The sequence below is a fragment of the Fistularia commersonii genome, chromosome 16, assembly GCF_037954325.1.
Source record: "Fistularia commersonii isolate RoL2024-O1a breed Wild chromosome 16, RoL_Fcom_v1.0, whole genome shotgun sequence".
In the NCBI taxonomy this organism is placed as follows: domain Eukaryota; kingdom Metazoa; phylum Chordata; class Actinopteri; order Syngnathiformes; family Fistulariidae; genus Fistularia; species Fistularia commersonii.
The window spans coordinates 2,034,675-2,051,786 of NC_141299.1; the positions used below are offsets into that span (position 1 = coordinate 2,034,675).

A 17,112-nucleotide genomic window follows, 5' to 3' on the forward strand; every position below is an offset into this window, starting at 1 on the left:
TGGAATTTGAGCTCGAACGACTGGCCAGCGCTAACCAGGCTCCCTTCCAACCTCCTGTGTTGTCATTTGACCACAGTGCAGACCGGTGGTGCGGGGGTTCGTGCTTCTGCCACTGAGCAGGAAGGTCCAAGGTTGGATTCCCATGTTCTCCCCTTGTCTGCGTGGGGTTCCTCCCGCAGTCCAAAAACATGCAGGAGGTTTCCTGGAGACCCCGAGTGTCCGGGGGAGGTGAATGAGAGGGACAATAGTTGTATGTCTCTCCGTGTAGCCCTGTGATCAGCCGATCCAGGGTGAACCCGGGCCGCTCCGGACACCCGCGGCCCCGAGCGCAGGACAAGTGGATCAGCACGATCCTGATCGGAAAGTCGTTACCGGGTCGTCCCGGGGCAAAGTAACTCCCCTGCAACGTGCACGGCCGCTGGACTGCAAATGGATGGACTGCACATCTGCCACGTCACGACAGAAACCCAGGGTTTGAAACATCCAGTTTGCGGTCTGCGCTTTCAAATCTGTGCGGTTCACTAGTTTTCAGCTCTGACACTGACTGCGTTTCCGTCGCTCTGAGCTTCAATCGCACCGCGCGTCCTCCGACGGCCTCCGTGGCTGTCAAATCAAAAGCACCGATGATGAAGGTCTCGGCGAGCCGGTCCGACGGGCAGCGGGAACAAAACAGAGCGCAAAACAGAGCGGTCCGGCAGCAACGGGAGAACACATTGGTTCATTTGGTGTCACGTTCATCTCTGCCACTCTTCCCTGCAGCATCTCTGATTTCACATGCAGAGATTGTTCTTGATGGCTGCTAATTCATTCATTAACCGCAGATTCAGCGGAGGCAAATTCAACGGTGGCTCTGAAAAGGATCCGAAACAAAAGCTCGGGTCGTCTGACGTCCGACAGGCCGATCTCCTTTGGTGGTTTGGTCAAAGAGAAGACCTTCTCCAGATGTCCACGGCCCTCGGCCAATCATCTGCCTCCATCTAACCCTCTCCTCTCGCACCGTCTACCTTCCTGTCCTCCTCCCTCCATCCTCCGGACCTGCTGCCTGGCAGCTCCAACCTCAGCATCCTTCCACCCAGATCTTCTCTGTCCAGGACCAAACCATCTCAGTCTAACATCTAACACCCGTCTTCTTCTCAGTGTCTCCAAATCAGACACCATGGCAGCTCTTCATCTCCGTCTTCTCCACCTTTCCTTTCCTTCTGGCCTATCCTCCTTTCTCCGATTGCTTACGTAGGTTTCTCCGGGTCCAGCCCCAAATGTTTGGGAGTGAAACGTCAAGATTCCGATGAACCGACCCGATGGATCTCCACCACATCCACGAGAGAAAGAAGTAAACAAAACGCAGGCGCTTCTCATTTCCCACCTCAGTCCTCCGGCTCTGCTCCTCCACCCCTCAGAAGGTTCTGCTCTCTGGACGGTCCAAGTAGCTCCAACACTTGGCCGGTCACGGATTCTCCATGCCGAGGAGCAATCCCGAAGAACGACGAGGCCCTTGGATGGAAAGGTCATCCATTCGGTCTGTAAAGCGCTTATCCAACACTGAGGGCGTGCGGGAGGCTCTGGAGGACATCGCAGCCATCACTGGGTTCATCCTGGACCAATCACAGGGCCTCATACAGGGACGTCCAACTGTCCAGCCTCTCGTTCACACCTCTGGACAATATCGGGTCTCCACTGAACCTCCATCGTGTGTTTGGACTGCAGGAGGAACCCGGAGAACCCAGAGGAACCCCACACAGACACGGGGAGAACGTGGAGACACCACACAGGAGGGAACCCCAACCCGGGACCTTCTGGCTGTGAGGTGGAGATGCAAACCTCTGCTCCGCTGCGTGGAAAAGTACGCAAAATACAGCGCGATGGTGTAAACCCACGCAGAGGAAGAGGAACAAGAAGTGATGGTTCCGCTCCTGCATGCAGAACTTGGGAAAAGCTATCTGAGGTCACTCGGACCATCGAGGCCTGACAGCGGATTCACACCTTCTCGCGATCATCTCCAAAAGACCTTCTGCAGGAGGCGCCGCATCCGAGCAAGAAACTTCGGGATGGTGAAACTGAGAGAGAAGACTTCTGGTCAAGAATGTGACCCATCACATGATGTTCCTCTAAATGGAGACGGGGAAGTTCCAGATGAGAAGACACACACACACACACACACACACACACACACAGTGCAGATATACTACAGTTTTTCTGACCGGGCGTGAGAAGATTCACTGAAGGACATTGTTTGTTCTTCAGTCCAGAGGGTGATGTTCTCCTCTGAGCTGCTCCCATCTGGGGTCTCCTCAACCAATCGTCTGCCTCCGTATGACCTTCTCCTCTTCATCTCCTCTCACGCCAACTAACTTCCTCTTCCTCGAGACCTCCTGCCTGGAAGCTCCGACTTCTGCTCGCAAACATTTCTCCACCTTCTTCATCTCACTGCTCCACCTGGGTTCCTCTCTTTCACACACCTTCTTACCTCCAGCTCTCCAGCTGGAAGCCTACAAGGAACAAGCAGATCCCAGAGATCTACATGAGGTCTACCTTCAAGACTCAGGGGTCTCATGATGGAAGACTGAGGTTCTGTGGTCCGGGGTGAAGATCTGGAGAAGAATAAGGGCCGATCCCTGCCGTGGAAGCACCGTGGTTCACGGTGAAAGTTCTCCTCAGGCTGGATCGCATCCTCCCGCTCACTCGCCGATGCCATGAGGGTCAAACCGCCAACCTTCTGACTGAGGGAACAACAATAAGAAGATCCAATGCACCGTCTCCCGGGGCAACCGCGGAGCCAACCGTCTCCGGCTAACCTTCGGCAGAGCCCGGAAGAGCGCCAAAGTCCACTCTGGACCCCTCTCCTGAAGCCATCTTCTCCCAGGAGGCCTCACACCTTCAAGCGTTCTCCCAGCAGAAGATCTCGCTTGGACTTCCAGGTCCTTGAAGGTCTGGAAGGCGTTCGCTTCCTACGGGTGTATTTAGCCTGCGTTCTCCCCGTCCAGCGGGGCTGAGGCCTCCAGGCAGCCTGGCAACCACGCAAACCTCCCACTGGAGCTCTTCCGGTAGCGCTGTACGCTCACGTGCATGCAAATGTGTTGTCGTGCACAGATTGTGCACACGGGGCAAGTGGGTGAGGGTATTAGCAGCGTGGATGACACATTTACGTTCACACAAACCGGCCTGACACGAGCCCATCAACATACAGGACCCACACACACACACACACACACACACACACACACAGACACACATATGCATTGTGTGGATGGGTTCTCTTCAGCAGTTTTATGGGACAATAAATCTCATTTCCAGAAAACACCGAAGCCCTCTTTCTGCCTCAAGCGCGTGGAAAGCACCGGCCTGGAGCCTTGCAGGTCTTCGCGGCAGGTCCAGGACCTTCCTGGTTCTGGTGGAGCTCCACGCAGGAGCAGGTCAGCTGAATGTGCACGGAAGTGTGGTTATTCTAATAAGGACGAGCGCATCCTGTGCCCCCCCCCCCCCCCTCCCCCTCCAGATGTTGAGGACCAGAGAGGAGCTCCTCCACCTCCACCTCCACCTCCACCTTAACTTTCCTCCTGTTCTATCCGCGACCCGCTGCGGGACGTGCGCGTCCTACCTCCGCCCTCCTGCTCTCCGCGCCGGGTCTGGTGATGAGCGCCGTGTCCCCGCACACCACGGCCGCGTCCTCCACGAACACGCAGTCCGGCATGGACTCGTCGGCGGGCAGCTCCAGCACCTCCAGCCCCAGCGCGCTCCGCAGGACGTCCACGTAGGCGGCGTGCTCCGCCCGCGCCGCGGACAGGTCCACGTCCGCGTCCGCCTCGCTGCGGAGCGCCTCCGCCGCCAGGGATGCGGGCACTCCCCGCACCACGGCGTGCGTGTAGTGACCGAAACCTGCCATCCAGCCGGCCATGTTTGGCTGATTGGCGTCTGCTTCCGGTCGGCGTGGGGTGGGCGTGGGCGTGGGCTGACAAGGCAGAGGCTGACGGGTGTTTGAGGCGCCCGGAGCCGGCGGCTCGGGTTCCGGGTTGACAGCAGCAGCCTTCGGCGTCAGTCAGCCTCCCAACACACACACACACACACACACACACACACACACACACACGGAGCCGCGATCTGCCGGAGAGTGACGCGCACAGACCGCCGTGCGTAACCGGCGCGTCCGTCAGCCAGCCGTCCGCTCCAACAAGTGACCAGAGAGCCGGGCTGCACCTGCGCCCCGCAGCGCCCCGCACCGCACCGAGGGGGACCGGCGGGCTCCGTGACAACCCCATGCACCAATCTGGGGGGACCCCAAGTCCCTCTTCTACGTGGACGTGCCCTCTTTCCACGTGGGGGAGGGGGGGGGGTGAATGAGTGAACGCTCACGCCTCCATTGTTGCTTCCCGTGCGGGACCGCGCCGTGAAATCTACACGCACCTTGCGTGGGACATTACGGTACTCCCGCAGCGTCGTACCGTAACGGCGGGGCTATCTGCGCAACACGGTTTCACACAGTTTCCCGCAAGAAACCTCTGTGTGTGTGTGTGTGTGTGTGTGTGTGTGTGTGTGTGTGATGGAGCTGCTGCTTTGTTTTTACACAAGAACACTGACCAGGAACCAGATTTTTGCTTCATTCCAGGGATTCTCCTTGTTTTTTGGAAATGTCTCATGATGGTTCACCCGAAAATCTGAATCGGTGAATGACATTCCGCCCCCGCTTTGGATCCACCGCCGATCGGTTCGAACTAAATCTGGAAGTTCTCCGCTCTGCAGCCCCGATGGTGGAGATCTCTTCAAGAACAGAAGAGACTCTGTGAAGCTGAAACCTGTGGTGCTTCCAGAGAGGGCTGAGATTCGAAGGTCAGTTGGTCAAGAAGGTCATCAAGACCTGGACACACACACATACATATATGATCTCCAGAAGATGGAAGCCCTCCGTGGCAGAGGAGCAGCGAGGAACCCGGAGGAATCAGAGCGGAATTCAGGTCCGGCCGCGCGTTCGGTGTCGGGGGGGGGGGTTGGAAGGTATGCACGGGGGGGGGGGGCGTATTCCCCACGGTGCCATCTAAGGCAGGTTCTGGGCTCGGCCGGCCGTCTGAACGGATGGAATGTTTCTTCAGACGTCCCAGAAGCGCATTCTTCCACCGCGGGACCTCCGTTTGTCTCTTCTCCTTCCAGATTCACTCAATTATCCCCAACCGCTCCAAACATTCCAGGAGCCCCGCATTCCTTTTTCCGCTCGGGCCGAGCCGGCACCTGCCCCCGCCCGGGCTCCGGCTTCTCCTTCTTTTTTTTTTTTTTTTTCCGCCATTCCTCATCCTGGATGGACGCGGCCCAAGAAAAGACCTTCTCTGTCTCCTTTCTCCCCACGCTGAGGAATTTGGCCGCCCGCAGATGAAGGAAAGCCCTCATTCTGCAGGCGCACCTGGACGCTGCGCCGGCGCGGCGAGCGGCACCGGCGGCGGCTGAAAGCGGACACGGCCCTCCAGCTGCGGCCTCCGCTCGCTCGTCCGCCGCCACCAGATCCCAGACGCGTTAATGATGGTCGCACAGGTGCAGCGGCACGGCGGAGCTCCGCGCGATCGCCTTCGCTCAGGAGCCTCATTAGTGGTGAGGGGGGGGAAGAACCGGGGACGGACAACTGACGTGAAGAGATAAGAAAGGTCGCCTGGAGGGCCGGAAGGTCACCGAGGGGCGGCGGCTGTTATTGGAGCCGACGAGAGACACGGAGACCTCGGGGGGAACAGACGGAGAAATCGGGAAGAGCTTCCGCTTCACAAGCAGAAGGTTGACAAGGAGCTCTTGCTGTGTGGAGTCTCCACGTTCTTCAGGGTTCTCCGGGTTCCTCCCGCAGAACAAACACATGCAGGAGGTTCATGGAGACCCTACGTTGTCCAGCACTTGCCCTGCGGTGGAGCGTCCGCCATTTCTTCTCCCGGCTCCGCTCGGCTTCCTCTCATGGGAAACAGTCGAATCGACGCTACTTAAAAAAACAATGTGGCTAATTTATGGATTTTTTTTTTTTTTGTGCTAACAAGCTTCACGCCGCTAAAACATTTAGCCTGGTGGCGTCGGACCGGTGAAATGAAATTGTGAGGCCGTTCGATTCCGGCACTGCAGATGACGACTTAAGCGTTTTTTAGCGCGCAGGAGGAAGACCAAGATAGCATCAGCTGACTTTTCCTCATCTTATTTAGCGTTCAGTCGTGTTACAGCCACTGTTCGGGAAAAAGCATTTCCAAAACAGATTTGTGGATGTTAGCGTTATTTATTTCATTAAAAGTTACAAAAATGTTTGTGTGTAAATATCTCTGTAGAAAAGTACAGCCTATATATATATACATATAGATTTATTTACTTATTTTTAGATGCTGCGGTTTATATTCAGGTGCACTTTGTAGTCCAGAAATTATGGTACATTCCACCTCAGAAGGCGTGAAGGCGCTGTATCATCACACACACACACACACACACACACACACACAGATTAAGTTTTATTTACGTCTTGACGAAGCAGCCAATCAGCCTCCTCCCTTTGGAGTACTGATAGGGCGCAGAAGATTCATTTGGGAGAATTATTCCCTCCCGGAGGACTGCGTCCACCACAACCGCCTGACGCCTTCCAGCCAAGGATGAGACAAGGCCATGTTGACTTCCGGTGCGACCTGATGTCCTCACACACACACACATACACACAGTCTGCTGCGAGATCTATCATGAACTTCCTACAATGGAATCTGTTGTTTAGACACGTGAGGGTGGGGGAGTGGATCTCCTCATGGTGAGAAGATGCAGAGGACCCTGGTAGGTTCTGACAGTGGCTTTCCGTGACGTAGTGCGGCAAAGGCTGAGCTCACCCTGAGCACGGTCCACCCGGCGTGCTGGGATGGAGACCCAGCTGCCCCCTGGTCCTCACACCAGTGTGTGTGTGTGTGTGTGTATGTGTGTGTATGAGAACCTGGAGCTCCAACAGCGGGAGTGGAAACTATGACGGCGGGCAGTCACAGCCCAGAGGTCCTTCACTGACGTGGAATGACAGCACGGTTTCCCCTCGCTGCAGGATGCAAACACACACACACACACACACACACACACACACACATGGTCAGAAACATCCTGGACGAGACCATCGGCAATCAAGCAAGTAGATGGGAGGTCACAGCCGGGGCGTTCTTCTCCATGCAGCCAATCATCTCCCTCCATCCAACCCTCTTCTCTCCTCCTCCATCCAAAGACCTCTTCCCTTCGTAGCTCCAACCTCAGCATCCTTCCACCCAGATCTTCTCCATCCCTCGTCGGTGACTTTATCTCCAGAACATCTTGCATGTGCTGTCATTCTGATCCTCTCCGTTCTTCTCACTCCTAAAGAGGAACCTCCTCATCTTCACCTCTGCCTCCTGTCTTCTCCTCAGTGTCTTCACACCATGGATGTTCTTCACCTCCATCTTTCCCACCTTTCCTTCCATCCTGTCTGAAACTCTTCTCTCCACCTGCTTTCACACGTTCCTCTACGTCTTCTTCACCCTCTGCAATGCTCTGGTCTGTTGACTCTCTGAACTTCAACTCCTCCACCTTCTTCATCTTCACCCAGGGTAGCCTCACCGTTCCTCTCAGGTTCCTCTCATTCACACACACACACACACACACACACATACACACACACACACCTGGAGATCTTATCTCCCAAAGAAAGAAGAGCCTTCAGAACCTAGAGAGATAGTTGGATGTCTCACTGAGATCCACAAGCTGTTGTGAAATCATCTCCAAAATATTAATCTTCCGGCCACAAACTTCTACATGGCGCGCAAATACACACACACACACACACACACACACACACACACACACACACACACACACACACACACACACACACACTGACTTCATGGATGTGTTTACAGTGAAATCATCATCTTCTGCCGGCTGATTGTTTGCATCTGGCCGAGCTGGTCCCTCACACACACCCCCTAGTGTCTCCAAGTGGAAGTGTGACAGTAAACCCACACACACACACACACACACACACACACACACACACACACCTTCATCCTCGGCGCCAGAAGCGGTTCCACGCTGCGTGTCGGGGGTCGTGGAGGATCTCCGTGGGGTTCAGAAGCCGGATGTCAGCGCCCACGGCTGGGTGGGTGGGTGGGTGAAGGGGCGACCGGAAGCTCCTCAAACACTCAGGTGAAACTCCACACCTGACGTGACCGGAAGTCGCGGTTTTGGTTGGGGGGGGGGGGGGCTTCCGGGGTGTCTCCTGTCCAAGACACGCACCTTCTCTCCATGCGTATTAACGCGCTTATCGATTAAAAAAAAAAACTTCCACGAACCTTCTGACACCCCCTAAACACACACATACACACACACACATACACACACCGGGAAAGGGTGATGGACAGATTGCGTGAAAAGTGAAATTGCCTGAAGGAATGAAGACAAAGGAATGTCGCTGCATGAAGAACATATTTAACAAGCCTTTAAGCTGTCAGGAATGCTCTGCGGTCTGCCGGCCGGGGGGGGGGGGGGGGGTAAAGGGGTGGGAGTGGGGGTAAAAAGGGGCGGGTGGGGGTGGAAGGGGGGGGGGTATGTTAATAATGTAGGCTACTGCCATACCAAATATGGCGATATTGTTACGTCTGCGCTCTGGTGCGCATCTGGAAGCGCTTAGCTCCTCTGGATGGAGGAACCGGAGAGCCAGAAATAGACACCGCTCGACGTGTTTCTGCCCACACCTTTCGGAGGGGGGGGTTAAAAAGAGGGGTGGAAGGGAGGGGGGGGGGCAGATCCAGATCCAGATCCAGATCCAGATCCAGATCCAGATCCCAGACGGTCACAGTGGGCAGGTTTTACGCGGGAGAAGGTGTTTTCTCTGGAACCCAGAAAAGGTCCAGAGATGTTGTTTTGGTAGGGGGGGAGGGGTTGCATGGAGTGTTAGTTCCTCCCCACGCACACGCACACGTATAGACCTGAGAGGAGAAAAGCTATGGAGGGAGGGATAAACAACGAGAGGGGGGAAAAATGTGAGACGGAAAAGTGTTGAGATGGGAGCTGTGGGGGAAAAAAAAAAAATCCGTTTGAGAGCAGAAGGAGGAGGAGGGTGAGACAGGGTGGAGCTTCCAGCTTAGGGCTCGGATGGAAAATGCGCCGAGAAACATTCCTGGCATAGTTTGGGAACAGTTCAGCAGGCAGCCCGGCGACGTCAGCCTCCCTCCAGCGTATAAAGGCGCGGAGGTGCTGCAGCCCGGCAGACCTCAACATCTTCTCCAGAGCTTCACTCCTCCTCCTCCAGGAGCCGCAGAGCCGGAATACCCGCGCAGAGACCTTCCCAGACGCGCTTTTCTGTCCGCCTCTGCCTCTTTTTTTTTCGGTTTCTTCTCCGTCCGCGGACCGGGATTCGACGTGAACACGCACAAGAACTTTCTCGAGATGCAGACTCTTCCAGTGGTCCTGCTGCTCCTCGGCGGATGTCTCCCCTCGGTGAGTTGTTTCGGGGGGAACCGGCCGCTCCCCGGATCTTCTCCCGTCCGGGGGTTCGAGGTGTTAACGGACGCTTTGTCGTTTGCCACGCAGGTCCTCTCCTCCCCTCCCCCCGCGTCCTGCCCCTCCGTGTGCGGGTGCCCGGCGGAGATGCCCAAATGCGCGCCGGGCGTGAGCGTGGTGCTGGACGGCTGCGGCTGCTGCAAGGTGTGCGCCAGGCAGCTCAACGAGGACTGCGGCCCGACCGAGCCCTGCGACCACACCAAGGGGCTGGAGTGCAACTTCGGGGCCGGAGCCGCCACCCGGGGCATCTGCAGAGGTACGGACAGATGTTTACCGAAGAGGGGGGGGTCCTGGGAGGGGGTTGGGGGTGGGGGGGGGCGCGGGGTGTCTTCTGTGGACGTCTCCCAGACGAGCGGGAAAGAATAACATTCCTCTCCTCCTCCTCCCTCTTCTTCGTCTTCCCTGAGCAGCCAAGTCTGAGGGCAGACCCTGCGAGTACAACAGCAGAATCTACCAGAACGGCGAGAGTTTCCAGCCCAACTGCAAACACCAGTGCACGTGCATCGACGGGGCGGTGGGCTGCCTGCCGCTCTGCCCGCAGGAGCTCTCGCTGCCCAACCTGGGCTGCTCCAACCCCAGGCTGGTCAAGGTGGCGGGCCAGTGCTGCGAGGAGTGGGTGTGCGACGACGGCAAGGACGCCGACGTCCTGGCCAGGATCTTCGGCAAGGACAAGATGAGCGACGAGCTGGAGAGGGACCTCACCAACAGGAACGAGCTCATCGCCGGCGTCAAAGGAGGACTCAAATCTCTGGCCGGTAAGGGAGCGCCCCTCTCCGTCGCGCGACTCCCGCGAAAACCGAGCTCCCGGGGGGTCTGACGTCGCTTCCTCTTGGTCTTCGCAGCGTTCAGGCCGCAGGCCGAGGTCCACGTGTTCGACGGCCAGAAGTGCATCGTCCAAACCACGCCCTGGTCCCAGTGCTCCAAGAGCTGCGGGACGGGCATCTCCACCAGAGTCACCAACAACAACGGCGAGTGCAAGCTGGTCAAGGAGACCAGGATCTGCGAAGTCAGGCCCTGCACCCAGTCGCCGTACACCAGCCTGAAGGTAAGGCCCCGGTCGACGGAGGCTCTACGCGCCGCGCCGCCGACGCGCCGCTTCCGAGGCTAACCTTCGCACCTTCTCCCCCTCCGCCCCCTTGCAGAAAGGAAAGAAATGCAGCAGAACCAAGAAGTCCAGCCAGCCGGTGAAGTTCACCTACGCCGGCTGCTCCAGCCTGAAGAAGTACCGACCCAAGTACTGCGGCGCCTGCGTGGACGGCCGCTGCTGCAGCCCCCACGACACCAGAACCATCCGCGTCAAGTTCCGCTGCGAGGACGGCGAGACCTTCAACAAGAACATCATGATGATCGAGTCCTGCAAGTGCACGTACAACTGCCCCCACGCCAACGAAGCCTCCTACCCCTTCTACCGCCTGTCCAACGACATCCACAAGTTCAGAGACTGATGGGCCCCCGGACCGCGCCGACCCCTCACGCGGGAGAGCCGGGGCGGCCGTGACGACCGGCCCGGACGGACCAAGGGGTGTACATAAGACCAGCGATCAACTACCGGCTTCTTGTTGTAACTAGATTCCCAAGGAATTGTGGGCTTACACCAGGAGGACTCTATGAAGTGCACTGTTTGCTGTGACTACGTCAGCATTCTCAACTAAGAACCGCTTCGTATTAGTGGAGCATCAACGGTAGCTTCGTTACGGAGCAAAATGTAATTAATATTTGTACATTTCTATTAGTCGCTGATATCAATTCACTGTGTATATTTTGATCCTTAACATCGAGACGTGACCCCGACTCCAGACTTGTGTGTGTATATGTACGTATGCACGTGCGCAACTCCCGTTAGCATACCATCCTGTATCTTAAGAACGAGACCCGCCGACTTGTTTGACAAGCGTCCGGTTCCATTCCTTCCTGACGTGGGCATTATCGTTCATGTTTTTGTGGCAGCTATTGATCTCCCTTCAAGAACGACGAAAAAAAAAAACGGAAAAAAAAACAAAAAAAAAAACAACCAAAAAACGGAAAAGAGACGAAACGAAACATGTCAAAAGGATGAATGAATGTTTTTATTATTGTTATTAATATTATTTATCGAAACGAAATGTAGCTACTTTATTTGGATATCGTGTGTCATACTGGAATAAGTTGTAAAATGATTTAATTTTTTATGCTACAAATAAAACTGATTTATTTATGGAACACGACGCCGCCCCCGGGGTCAGTACTTTCGCTCGGCGGAGAAAATCCCGCCGTTATATCACTCTTTGCGGGCCGGCGGACTCCCGGCGGACACTCGGCAGGGTCGGCCCGCTCTTATATAACACGGCCTTGGAGGCTCGCTCGCTCGCTCGCTCGCTCGCTCCTCTCTCTCTCCTGACTTTCTGGGCTGTGGAATGCCATTCTGAAGCGAGCGAGCTTTGTTTTATTTGATCTGGCTAAGTCACACACTTGACTGATTCCGAGAGAAGGGGCGGGTGGAGATTAAGTCCGCGAGTAGCAATGAGTATGGGAGTATGCCAAGACTCTTAAGTGCTGTGCTGAATGGACCGGGATTAGACACCATGCAACGGCGGGGCGGCGGTGGGCGGCGGGACACAATGACCGCCATTGTACGCGGGGGTCCGTATACCCAAAACGCGAACCCCCGGCCGGCTTTACCCCTTCCCCTCGCTGGACGCGGCAGCGCCACCAAATTGACCTAATTCATTAGCGCTCGCCTTTAAAAGTGAATTAGTTGCACTGGCCACCGCCGGCTCTTAAACGGCAGGGGTCCGCTAAAGAGTTGTAAACAGCCCTTCGGACGGGGGCGGAGGGAGGCCGCTTAAGCCTCCCTTCCAGGTTTCAGTTTAGCGGGCATTAAGAAATACTATTATGAGCTCGGAAACGGGGGGGCCGGGAAGCGGGCCCGGCGCGGCGCGGCGGACGCTCAGGGTCCCTTTCTCGTCCCGGCGGAGCCACGTAAACGGCGGCCGACCACCACCTTCACCCGAGCGTACGCGCCCGTGGGTCGGCGCCGTAGTTCATGTTATTACTGGTTCGAGGTCTCGGGCCGGGCGGGGGGGCGGGGGCGCGAAATACCTCGGAGTGGGGTTTTTGAACCGGGGGTAGGGGAGAGCGGAGCGGAGGGAAGGCTTTTCTTTTTTTCGATCCAGGTAGAGGGAGTGGCTCAGGAATGCAGCAGTGGCTCAGAAAGCAGACATCCTGATGGGCGGCAGATGTTGGAAAATATTTCGGAGCAACATGTTCACTTTAGCCGGGGAGACTTTCCAAATATACACAAACACTCCCGAGCGCCGGCCGAGTCCACCGAACGGATTTCACCTCGTCGCAAACAACTGCGAAAACACGTCCGTCGGAATTCCTGCACAACTTTCCTCCGTGGCGGCGGCGGCGGCGGCGGCTGGAAACAGGCCTTAATGGAGTGTGTTTAATGAGAGGTTGCGCGGGACACGTTCCCTTTGATTGGCCTGCATACCACACAGGATGTGCCCACTGAGCTTTTACAGATTGCTCACATGAAAGGCTCCTGAGGTTTTTCCTAATCACAAAGATGTGTGGCCGCCCCTTAACAGCCTCCATTTACAGTCAAAACACTCGCAGGGAATCCTGTTTTCGCATTCGGGGGAACATTTCCCCCGCTGGCTCCGCCAACGCCGGCCAATCAGACGGCCGTTTGCCTCGGCGCGATGCGGCCGACCCGGTTACGTAACGCCGTTAGGATGTCGTGCGAGCGCCGCCGTCGGTCACCCGCCCCGTTTTGCGCCAGGTTTTAGCGTGGGGCGCGCGAACCTGCGAAAAGCTGCGGGAGCTCAGACCGACGCTCGCACGCAGACGTCCCGCAATTACATCTCTTGGCGGCTACCTCTTACCTGCGACTGCAAGTAAAAAAAACAAAACCGTGTTTATAAGACAGAGACATCAGCGTTAAAGCTTCGCCGAGGACGACGTCATGCGGCGCCACCGGGAGCTTACGGCGCACGGAGCGTGTTGGACGCCGCCGGGGCGTGATGTCAGCCGATTTACAGCTCCCTGGTCTGAGGCTCGACGTAACAGTCGGAGTCGGGAGGAGACCCGGGGGCATCGAGCGGGAGAGACGAGAGGTTGACCGGCGAGGAGAAGCTTTAGAACAGGCGCCATCTGCTGGTGGAAAAGGGAACAGTGAAGGTCATCCCGCCTCCGGAGGATCCCCCCATCGCACGGGGGGCTTCCGGGGAGCCGCCGAGGCCTCCGGGCACGCGCTAAAGTCCGGCGGCGCTCGCAACTGTGTGTTTGCGTAACGTGCGTTCCATGTGACCGCGAGGCGGTGATGTAACCGACACCAAATCCTGACAGGGCGTGGGACGTTCTCCACGCAATCAGTGCGGACACACACACACACACACACACCCATGAGATCCCCCTCTGCTGTTACATAAGCTGAAGTGATGAGCAGGCTTAAAGTGCGAGTGGATTCCTACCCTGACGGGCTACCGGAGGGGGTTTCAGCCCGCGGCTGGGAGGGGCCACGCCGAGTGTTTGGGCGTCTTCGGTCTCGGCCCATCGGGGACGACGGCGGAGGATCCGTCGGCCGCTGAGCTCACGGTGACATCTGCTCCGGGTCACGAGCCGAGGTCTGGGACCGAGCGGGCTTTCTGGACAGCTCCCTCCCACGTGGGCCGCAGTGGACGCCCCGGATAATCCACGCACATTTATTCTACTCGGACGCAAACCTGAGTATGCTCGGTGCTTCCGAGCACACGGAAAAAAACGGAAAACCGGGAATAGTTATTAGTTTTCTAATAATCCGTCCGGTGTCCTGGAAAGCCTGGCTGTCACCATTGTCGGGCGTTTGCCATTGAGTTCCGCTCGCCTTGCCACGCTTCCACCGGCTCCTCGGTGCTTCGGGACGTCCGCTCGCCCCTCGCACCGCTCCATGTCCTTTGGCTCTGCGGCGCTTCCGGATGGTCTTTGCTGCTGAACCCCCAACTCCCCCCATCCCCGAACACTTTTAGTGTTCATGTTCCTCCTGTCGCTGTGGGCAGTGGGTGCGAGGGAAGGCGTTGCAGGTCGTCAGATGGAGGCTGTGGAGATGCCTGAAGGGAGCATCCCAAAAGGAGAAGAAGAAGAATAAGAAAACCGGCTGCATGGCAGCACAGGTTCTCCAAGGTTTCAGGTCCTGATTGACTAGAGTTGGGTTCCTCCAAACATCACTGGTGACGACAGTGAAATGGAAAGTGAATTGTCTCTTTTGCGTTTGTTTCACCGAGATCTGAGCGCAGAATAAAGTCATTTAGAGAACAGGTGTATCATAACGGTACGGTTCTCCTCTGCTGGTTGCGCCCCGAAGGCCAAAGAGGCAGGGCGGCGAAGGGGTCGCCTTGTTTTGATCTGACAGAGGGACGCAAGACAGACACAAAGGAAGCAAATGAATCACTTCCTGCCAAGCGCCAACCGGGGATCCGTTTCCTCGGTAACCGGCGTGCGCGACAACAAAAACCAAGGGATGACGCTGGTTTTCTACTCAACTCGGGGTGAGTCCAATCAACCGAGGCCTCTGGAGCCTTTGGCCCGGATCGGCGCGATGTCCTGAAGGTTGGCCCGGCGTGTCACAGGACAGCATTTCTTCTTAGGAAAAGGGGACGGACTAATTCGGTAATTTCTCTAAATGCTTGGAACAGTGAGGTAAGCTAAAATCTCGATTGAGTTTCAATCCATAATGTGAACTATGCATGGAAAATTGTGGACTTGGTTGCCGATGAAAAGCGCTTCGGGGGGAACGTTTTCCAAGAATTTCGGAGGTTCTGCTTGAAGAATTATTCTTAATACGTCTAATGACAAGCGCTCGTGAGTGCCACGAACCGGCGGGTGACGTCAGGCTCTGGAGAACGCCGCCCGTTCGTGCTTCGAGACTCGCCTTCCCCCGCCACCCTCTCCGTACGGTCACCGCGGCACAACCGTGTCCCGAAGTTGGCCTCGTGAAACCAAGTCTCGCACGCAGCTCAATTAAAAAGTCTGCCCACCGAGTCACGACTCCTCCAACACGCCTCACGCAATTCAAAAAGGCCGTTTAGTCAAATTGTAGGCATTATTTCCAGAGCAGACGGAGGGCTGCTCCAATTTGGCTTTTAACAGCAAACGCGAACAAAGGCACGGCTTTGCTACGGCTGCACCGGGGAAGCTTTACGGAGACAGAAAATCAAGGGAGCTGCTAAAATGAAATTGGTAGTAATTCAGCGCAGGCAGAGTAATGACATAAGTCGGAACAGACGCTAAGGTAATTAGGGTACTACTTTCATCCACTCGGGGACGCGTTGCATCATCTGCGCGGGGAACGTGACGCAAAAGGGTTACTCATGACCGGCTTGTCAAACGGCAGCTTTTAAAGCGATCAATGGGGCCGGGGATTCGCCTGAGCGCGACGTCAGTGCGATGGCGGAAATCATGCAGCCACAGCTGGAGGTGACCCCGCGGACAAGACCGAGCCGGACGGCGCTCCGCCTGGGACGCCAAAGCCTCGGCGTGCTCCTCATGCCCGCTTTCTGCGGTCTGAATGGGATTCAGAACAGAGACAGAGCCACCCGTGGGTTTTCGTGACAGTACTTTGGACGGTGAGAGCCGTAGTCTTGGAACCAAACGCCCCCGGTTTCGGTCCCGATTCCCCCTTCGAAAGGCACGCCAGATCGGTCCATCCAAGACGGATGAGCTGAGCCGCACGAAGAACTCAATAGACGTGATAAAATAAAGGCCTTTCCTCTGTCAAATCTTACGGTGGCAAATTCTCGTCTCAGACCATAGACGCCAGTGCTTGAGGACATGAGGTTAGTTGGTGTGAGAAGAACGGGGTCAGATGGCGGCGGTCGATTCGCTGTGGAGACCCCGGGAGCGAGCAGGCGAGAGGCAAAGAATCAGAAGCTATCTGCTCGTTCTTGACCTGGAGGACTGAGAGCCTTCAAACACTTGTATGTGACATCTAAAACGCGCGACGATACCGTTTCCAACAGTTGCGTTGAATAACCTTTAAAATCAATACAAAGTCAACCGTTTAGAAATCTGAAAAACAAAGCAAGTTGCGTGACAAGAGATAAAAAGTCGATGCGCCGATGAGTCGGGGCGCGCCAGGGACGTTGATTCTGCGAGTATTTCATCGGGACACGGCTTGAATGCTGATTGGACACACGGCGCACGTACAGCAAGACTAACATGCATATTAAATTGCATTACTCATGTAGGACCGGGAGTCTGGGGTGTCTGGTCTGCTTCGCCCCGGTAATGGGATGCGCACTCAGATGTGAGATCATTGCTTTTGACGGCGAGAGGCTGGAAAATGCGTCATCGGAGCGCAGACATCAAAGCAAGGCGGCCGACAGGGGTTAACATCCCAGAGAAGTTAGCACGGGCTGTAAAAACACATCTATAAACACAGGCCCCACCGGCGGCCGCACTGTCCGTTATTACTGGCCCGCCGGCGCTGCAATAAACCAACATGAGGCAAGAACGCGGTGAGCGGGGACGCCGCCGGCGCTGGTGGGTCCACACAGGGACACTCCCCGGGGGTGTCAGCGGCGGCGGCACGTCAACACGGGCTTTTATTAGCCGCCCGAAAGGCCGGGCTACCGGTAACGCCACAAA

At 56.4% G+C, this 17,112-nt stretch overlaps 2 protein-coding genes across 2 annotated transcripts in view; one reads left to right on the forward strand and one right to left on the reverse strand.

Moving 5' to 3' along the window:
* Positions 1 to 4,220, reverse strand: part of ddah1 (dimethylarginine dimethylaminohydrolase 1) — a 67,869-nt gene extending 63,649 nt beyond the window's left edge. The window contains exon 1 of the mRNA XM_086161486.1: positions 3,596 to 4,220. Coding sequence (XP_086017612.1) covers positions 3,596 to 3,892 — 297 coding nt within the window. The 5' untranslated portion in view covers positions 3,893 to 4,220. The remainder of the gene's footprint in view (positions 1 to 3,595) is intronic.
* Positions 4,221 to 9,141: 4,921 nt separating this feature from the next.
* On the forward strand, positions 9,142 to 11,708 carry ccn1 (cellular communication network factor 1). The gene is made up of 5 exons (XM_086161966.1): positions 9,142 to 9,441; positions 9,535 to 9,760; positions 9,915 to 10,259; positions 10,347 to 10,549; positions 10,647 to 11,708. Exons 1-5 carry the CDS (start codon positions 9,391 to 9,393, stop codon positions 10,947 to 10,949), a joined length of 1,128 nt encoding a protein of 375 aa, XP_086018092.1. The 5' UTR covers positions 9,142 to 9,390; the 3' UTR covers positions 10,950 to 11,708.
* The last annotated feature ends 5,404 nt before the right edge of the window (positions 11,709 to 17,112 follow it).